The sequence below is a fragment of the Rhipicephalus microplus genome, chromosome 3 (assembly GCF_043290135.1).
Source record: "Rhipicephalus microplus isolate Deutch F79 chromosome 3, USDA_Rmic, whole genome shotgun sequence".
Classification (NCBI taxonomy): Eukaryota; Metazoa; Arthropoda; class Arachnida; order Ixodida; family Ixodidae; genus Rhipicephalus; species Rhipicephalus microplus.
Genome location: NC_134702.1, coordinates 25,678,012 through 25,685,573, shown reverse-complemented (window position 1 = coordinate 25,685,573; position 7,562 = coordinate 25,678,012). Strand labels below are relative to the sequence as shown.

Here is a 7,562-nt window from a genome sequence, read left to right as displayed (position 1 = left end):
CATGTCAAATAAAATCACTGCTGATACAAAAATCATTATCTTTGTAGGGTTCGGACCAATAAAGTCGATGAGTAAAGGATTAAGTGTGTGTGTGTGTGTGTGTGTGTGTGTGTGTGTGTGTGTGTGTGTGTGTGTGTGTGTGTGTGTGTGTGTGTGTGTGTGTGTGTGTGTGTGTGTGTGTGTGTGTGTGTGTGTGTGTGTGTGTGTGTGTGTGTGTGTGTGTGTGTGTGCGCGCGTGCGTGCGTGCGTGCGTGCGTGCGTGCGCTATTATTGATGCAATATAAAATGAGTATAAACTTAAATTATTAATCAGCACAAACTTGAGTTGACACAGATAATAGGCTCCATCAGCGCGCGCATTGTCCTCGTGTGCATTTATTAAAAATAAAACCTCCTTTCAATAGCAGTCTCTCTAGGTGATTCCAATAAAAAATGGCTTCAGCCCGCCGAGTGTTCTGGTTTTTTTTTATGTATAGTTTTTTCCCAGTTAGTGGGGTTTTTCTGGTTCCTTGGGTTTTTCTGACTCTATTGGCTTTTCAGGATCTTTAAGACTTCTTGGCTCTTCTGGTGTATCCAGATTCATCGGATTTTCTGGTTCCGACGGCACGTCCGATTTCTCGACTGTATCCAGTTTGATTGGCGTCTTGTGGGGCTTCGGTTTTTTCGGTTCCTTCGGCTTTGTCGAAGGTTTCTGTTTTTGCGGTTCCTTGGTACCATCAGAATGGCTCGGCTTTTGCGAGGGCATCGGCTTTTCCGGTTCTTTCGGCTGGGCTGAGACGAGCTGCGACCGGTACCTCGGTCTGTGTAGCCAGTTTGCGCTTTCACCGAAACAATATTCACTCGGTGCGCATCGTGGACAGGCCTCTCCTGGTCTCACCTTGTAGTAACAGGCCGAGGAGCACGTACCGCACGACGCTGCGAACCGAATGAAACCTTGTGTCACGTACACAAGCATACGTACAAAGTTATATGCACTAGTTATACGTGTATTCAGCTGTGGGCACTCCCGTCACCGTAGGACTGGTATACCTTTTACGTATGCTAAGTAAATAGGCTCCGATCATCATCATCAGATAAGATGATCATGATGTCAGACTCAGATAAGATGGACCAAACGCCTTTTCCCTCTTCTTTAGGGGCTAAGCACCTTAAGCCATGGGTCGGGCGTCCGCGATGTATGTAGTAGTAGTAGTAGTAGCAGTAGTCGTAGTAGTAGTAGTAGTAGTAGTAGTAGTGGCAGTGGTGGTAGTAGTAGTAGTAGTAGTAATAGTAGTGGTAGTAGTAGTAGTAGTAGTAGTAGTAGTGGCAGTGGTGGTAGTAGTAGTAGTAGTAGTAATAGTAGTGGTAGTAGTAGTAGTAGTAGGTAGCCAGCCACCCCCACGGCAGGGCAAGAGGAGCGGCACGTGCACACTCTTTTGAATTGAGGAGGAAACCTGCGCACGTTAATGATAAATGAATAGGTAGTTGTTACAACCAACAAAGACGACTATCAGTGACCTAATATCCAATAAAACTTGCTTTGATTTTGATGCTTACTAAAAGAAAAACTAAACACAGAAGGATGAACTTTGAGCACTATGTGACCAGAAAAGGTTGTCACGTTAAACTCACTGGGAGTAACTTCCTTGGTTTTAGCAAGGTTTAGCGAGGGTTGGGCCTCAGTGCCATGAACTAGCGGTGGTGAAAGCTGTTAGCTAGACACGAATCGCGGGCTGTAAGAGAGTGCGCGCTTGCTGCTCCTCTAGTCCGGCCGTGCTACCCCTAGTTTTGTCCTCGGAATGTCCGCTGAATAGCGGTACTTCTATATGATGAACATATGATGAAAAGATGCGAGATGGAGATACTGTGAGTGTTCACTACATGGGCGGACAGATGGGCAGACGCACGGACGGACAGATAGGCAGATGCACGGACAGACTCAGAGGCAGTAGCACGGATGGACGGATGCACAGACGGACGGATGTACGCAAGGACGCACAGACAGACGGACGCATGAATGTACGGGTGGACGGATGGATGGATGGACGATTGCACGGACGGATGAATGGGTGGACAGAGGCACGGAAGGACACACGAATGGACGGACGGATGGTCGCACAGACGAACGCATAGACGGACGAACGGTCACACAGACGGACGCACGGACGGATGGAAGCAAGTACGAACTGACGGATGCTTCGCCCCACCCATCATCATGCACTCCGTGGATATTCCGTTTTTTTTTTCCTTTCTGTGTCCGTGCTAGCACACTTGCCTTTCAACAACATGATTCTTGATAAAGAATCTCATCTTTCTGTGCTTCTAGATGCATAAACTCCAGATATTCTGGAGTAGGTTCCAACCTAAAAATTGGGCTCCACCCAATGTTGTGTCTGTCCCACTCTGAGATAATTTACATTGGGTGTCCCGTCCAATCACATTTGCTCACTTCCATGATATCATGCTTTGCGCCTTCCTCTTTCCCCTCACTCGCACCCCCCTAACCTAAGAGGGGTGTGCAAAGATAGTTCCATACATTGACATAATAGGGAGGGGGAGCTCTGCGAGCGGTAGCGGGACGCAAAGACCTAACAGGGAGAAGAGCGCTGCGACGAACCTTTGGCGCCACCCCACCCTCCGACTGGAAACTCTGTGCACGCCTATGGGTCCAATTGTATAGCACCAGCGTAACGAACACGAACTGAGCTTCGACGAGGTAAGTAGCAAGGTATACTCACGGCAAACACACATGCCGCACCTGCTGGGGTACTCGATGCCATACTCGCACGGACACTGGCAGGGCAGTGACGGCAAGCAGTAGATGGTCACATCCGCCAAGCTGTACCTGACCTTGTATTGCAGCAGGCCACGCCCTGCAAAAGCCAAGATAATTAATAGCAATATTTCGAGTTGGGTGAGTTGGTAAGTGTTACTTGACAAGCGCAAACTACCAAGACGAAAGAAACACCTACAACAGGAACCTTTATAAAGAAGGCAGATGATAAGCGTGTCAGCTGCCCATCTTTGGTGGGGGAAAAAAAGAAGTAGCTCTTCCGATGCATATTGGAAGGTGATTGATTTAATTACGAAGCTTGTGTTTGAAGATAAGACACATCAAACCGTGCGTGTATGCGCCTGATGCACGGAGCATGAATGATTAGCTTGAAGTAAATGTCAGTTAAAAGTACACCGCCAGTCCTGTTGTATGTGTTTCTTTCAGCTTTGTCGTTCGTGTTTTTCAATTACCATACCATGAGAACCGTCCTCGTTATCATTTAGTTGCATATCTAGTGCAAGTTGCTTATCTACTGTGAGTTTAATATCGACTGCGTATCTACCGACTGTTTTACGTTGGTGAACTACGCTCTACGAATTACAGTGGCACGAATACTGGCAGGGATGACAGAAGGAAGGACAAATGAGGCGCTGATGTACAACTGATTTATTAATGCAAAATTCTTAAAATACTCATCAGACACGAAAAGTGATTGTCGGCGTGAACATAATTGATCATAACTAATCATGACGGGATGCTGTTACAGATGACTCAAATGTGACGTCATCATGATCTCACACAACGCGGCGTCATGTGATGACGTCCGGACACAGTGTCGCCGCTAGATCAAAGGTTGGCCGATTTCGTAGAAAAAGTTCGCGGCAAATTTTTTTTATTTGAATCATGACATTGACTATACATCCGTATCAGTTCTTGTTTAAATTGCTGTTTTCATGTATATTAGAATTGCATCTGTGGCTGCTTATAGACATGCGTAAGAAATGCTTGAGAAAACGGTTACATAACATTCTTCTTTTTTATCTCGCTTTTTGGGTTCAACACCCCCCCCCCTTTTGGGGGGGGGGGGTGCGAAGGTCCTCTTAGTCTAACCTTGTCCCACGCGTCAGGCGTAACCGGTAGTATTTCCCGAACAACATAATACATGGCGCTGTTTCATCACCATTTCTCGTCTCATTTCCTAGATGGCGTTGGTTCAATAGCAGTGTGTGCAATAGGACGGATGCACGGACGCCTGGACGGAAGCACGAATGGACGCACGGATAGACGGTCAAGCGGATAGACGAATTGACGCTTCGACCACTCACTATCATTCACTCCGTATATATGCTGTGATTTTTTTCCAGTCATTTAAAACATGAAAAGAAGAATTTTGTGACAAACCTGAAGCAGCGCCTGAGGTAAACGCTGTGAGAAAAATGGCAGAGAAGGCTGTTCCCAACATTTTATTCTCCTCTTTCGTCTGTTACACTGAAATGAAGTGAAAGTTGAGATTAGTTGAAGTGACACGGTTGTGCGTATTTCAGACACAAATATGGTTGTCATGTACAGTCTTTCAAATAGATCGTTATGGATAGCTAACGTACACTTCCGTATTCGTGAAACATATTGCCTAGTGTCTACATTTTACAGTGGCGCGGACTCAGTTAAAAATACCCCGGCAGTCCAGATATGCCGGTACCCGGCGCACATAGGTATCACGTATAACAATTTGAGATACGCATTCTGAGATACAGACTATAAATGCATGAAATTTACATAATTTGTTTGTAGTGTTCCGCGGACCAAATTAAAAGCAAGCCTACCATAACAAAGACCAGTGAATGCACCTCGTGCAAAAATGCTTGAAATGTGTGTTTGCCAGTGTATTCGTTTGCCCCTTTGCCAGCAAGTAGTAAGTGTCGAATGGATTCAACACTTCCCGCTTGCTGAATAAGTATTGAATCAGAACAAGTGCTCAACAAGTGTTCAATAACAATTAGTGTTGAATAAGGACTGAATAAATGCAGGTAATTGTAAAAACAATGAATATATATATCCCGTTATTATACAGTCGGCGGTTATACTGGCGGAACATGGGAAGGGCCTTTGTCTTGCAGTGGACGTAATCAGGATGATGGTGATGATGATGACAATGATAATGATGATGATATAGTCAGTCATGCTATATTTTTTTCATATGCCGCATTCAACGACCAATGCGAATTTCATGCCGTAGTTACCTGCTGGCAGCAAGAACACCAGCAAAGGTTAAAAAAGCATTTTGAAGGTCCTGTCGAAAGCCTCCATGTCCTTAGAAGTGTGGTGGTTTGGGCTAGTTGGTATGGCATGACGGTAGTTATAGCGCGAAAACAGAGCCACGTCAAAGGGAGGGCTCCAGAAATTTAGACCATCTGGGGCTTTTTGACACGTACACCCCAAAATCTAACCGAAATCTAAGTCTCCTTTTTGTTCCTTTGTCACCCCGTGTCCCTCTAGTTAAACCAGTACTGGCCTTGACATATCAACCGAAAGTGATATAAAAGAACTTGAAACAACAATACTCCATGTATCATTGGCTCAGTGTTACGCGAAGCGATGATCTAGTGGTTATATCCTCAACTGCTGACCTCAACTGGATTGAATCCCGGTCGTGGCACCTGCATTTTCTATGGAAGTGAAAATGCTTAAGGTCCGTGTACTTAGACTTCGGGTTGCAAGTGTCAACGAGTCCCACATGGTCTAAGTTCCTGGATCCCTCCACTAGATACGGTGTTTCTCATAATTATATTGCGATTTTTGTGTGTCAAACCCAACAATTATTATCATTTTCTCAGTGTTTGTGGCCTTTTCCCAGCCAGCAGTACAAAAAAGTCGCAAAAGCAACTCGATTCCCTCAACGATGGCGCTGTGTGGCAAAGGGGCAAACGAATACACGGGCAAACACACATTTCGAGCATTTTCGCACAAGGCGCCTTCACCGGTCTTCGTTATGGTTCGCTGAGACAGCGTAACTTCTTCACGACATCTTCGTTCCCAAGAACTGACACCGTGGAATTAATGTCACATATCACTGTAATCTTGATTGCGTAGCTCTTATTCCAGTTAACGACATTCACGGGTCGCAGTGGCGAGATTGTCTTTGCGCACCACTTTTAGATGCGGAGCATCTTATACTCGCGCCTTGTAGTGCGCCGTCCGCGCCGTCCGCACCGCTTCTCGAACATTCGACAGCTGACGCGCGCGCATGCGCCGTCGCGCCGTCGCCCACTCTTCCACCATCTGTGCATCCCTTCCTCCTCTACACACCGCGCGCGCTTCACTCCTCTACCATCTGTGCACCCTTCCTCCTCTACACACCGCGTTCGACATCTACAATTCTCCTGATTCTCCAGTGGACGCGCATGTGGCGTCGCGCTTCGAGAACATTCAACAGCTGACAGTGCATGCGCCGTCGTGCTGTATATATACTCAAGGTCGGCGCTCGCTCGCTCAGTTGCCGCTCGTCGGTTGGTTTGTACGGCGCGTCGACGTCCAAGGTCGCGGTGAAATGAATTCCAACGAATCCACAAACACAATGATCGACGTCCCTTCGACCAGCGCCGCCCTTTCGCATACGTGTGTACGTGTTCACTCATTTAACACCCCCTCCTACATCCACGTTAACCAATTTAGCCATCGACCCAAGTAAGTCGCAATTTAACACCCCATTTCACAACCACGTTAACCAATTTAGCCATCGACCCAAGTAAGTCACACTTTAACACCCCGTTAACCAATTATATGGTCCGCATCCTCCTCAGTGTTCCCCCGAGGGAAGCTGCGGGCAATGTTTTGGCCCATGGTTCCTATAAATCACAGTCGGTGCTGCATCATAAGCATCTATTAGAACGAACTAGGCAAGATGCGGATGGTGCGACGAAGGTAACAAGACATGAGGTGCCATTTTAAAGCATGTAAACATTTTCTTTTCACTAGGTGTCATTTGAAAAAGTGGAGTGCTGGGGAAGGGCAGATTGAAATTCAGAGGAGAGGGTGCACCTGCCTCCTCTTGTGTCCTTTTGGCACCACCCACAGGCTTCACGACGGCAGTCGAAGAACCATTTGGGAGCGCTTGCGCGAAAATCAGTCGCTCAGCGAACAAGTCCCGCTCGCTATCGACCTCAGCCGCTGGTGTGAAAGTTGTCTTCGAGACGCCCTCCAGTACAAGTTCCAGATACGCTATGGAAGCCAACGGGATGTCATCCCAACCCACACCATGCGATAACTAAGGTACTTACCTTACCTGCCACGCCCCCTTCTTGCATACTAACCATTGACTGATGTTCCTGGAGTACGTATGGACAGCTCTGCTCGTTCCAGAAGAAGCTCACCTGTTTACTTTTCAGGCGCGGGCCTTAAGGAACAGAGAAACAAGCGACCACGCGCGTCATGTCTTTCACTCACGTTGTCCTCATTTCGCCACGTCGACGTGCTGCTTTATATGCACTTGCGGGCACTTACAACTGCTGCACAATATATTAGGTGAAACTGAGCGCAGTCTTTACTAAAAGTCACTATACGCGTGACTTGCGTTTTTCTTTTCTTTTCTTCTTACTGTTACTTTCTGTCGTAGCACTCTCTAAAGGATGTTCACCCTTTATGAAAGCTAGGAGACGTGCGCTATATATTTACCAACCACGCTAGCTCCCCTCATATCGATGGGAGCAACTGTGAGCTTCGCTATATGTAGGCGTACCAACAAATATGAACCAGCTGCTTTCGATCCTATCGCGGCTTCCCATTTTACGCGTTGTGAGGTGACGGTGAA

The 7,562-nt window shown here is 46.8% G+C and overlaps 1 protein-coding gene across 3 annotated transcripts; it reads right to left on the bottom strand.

Moving 5' to 3' along the window:
* Positions 1-338: 338 nt before the first annotated feature.
* Positions 339-7,234, bottom strand: LOC119160072 (uncharacterized). 3 transcript variants are annotated; one of them, XM_075887776.1, is made up of 5 exons: positions 7,062-7,181; positions 6,798-6,865; positions 4,157-4,243; positions 2,718-2,852; positions 339-915 (listed from the first exon to the last, which is right to left on the bottom strand). In XM_075887776.1, the coding sequence occupies exons 3-5, from the start codon at positions 4,215-4,217 to the stop codon at positions 488-490; spliced, it is 624 nt and encodes a 207-aa protein (XP_075743891.1). In that variant the 5' UTR covers positions 4,218-4,243; positions 6,798-6,865; positions 7,062-7,181; the 3' UTR covers positions 339-487. The 3 variants fall into 3 exon arrangements, with proteins under 3 accessions (XP_075743891.1, XP_037268708.2, XP_075743890.1); XM_037412811.2 differs by lacking the exon at positions 6,798-6,865 and having other exon boundaries at positions 7,066-7,234; XM_075887775.1 differs by lacking the exon at positions 6,798-6,865 and having other exon boundaries at positions 7,033-7,194.
* Between the last annotated feature and the right edge of the window lie 328 nt (positions 7,235-7,562).

Coding starts and splice junctions, on each gene's coding strand:
- LOC119160072 (XM_037412811.2), bottom strand. CDS start 4,217: ATGTTGGGAACAGCCTTCTCTGCCATTTTTCTCACAGCGTTTACCTCA. Junction 2,853..4,156: donor TACCTCAGGCGCTGCTTCAG/GTTTGTCACAAA, acceptor TGGCTTTTGCAG/GGCGTGGCCTGCTGCAATAC. Junction 916..2,717: donor GTGCGGCATGTGTGTTTGCC/GTGAGTATACCT, acceptor TTCGGTTCGCAG/CGTCGTGCGGTACGTGCTCC.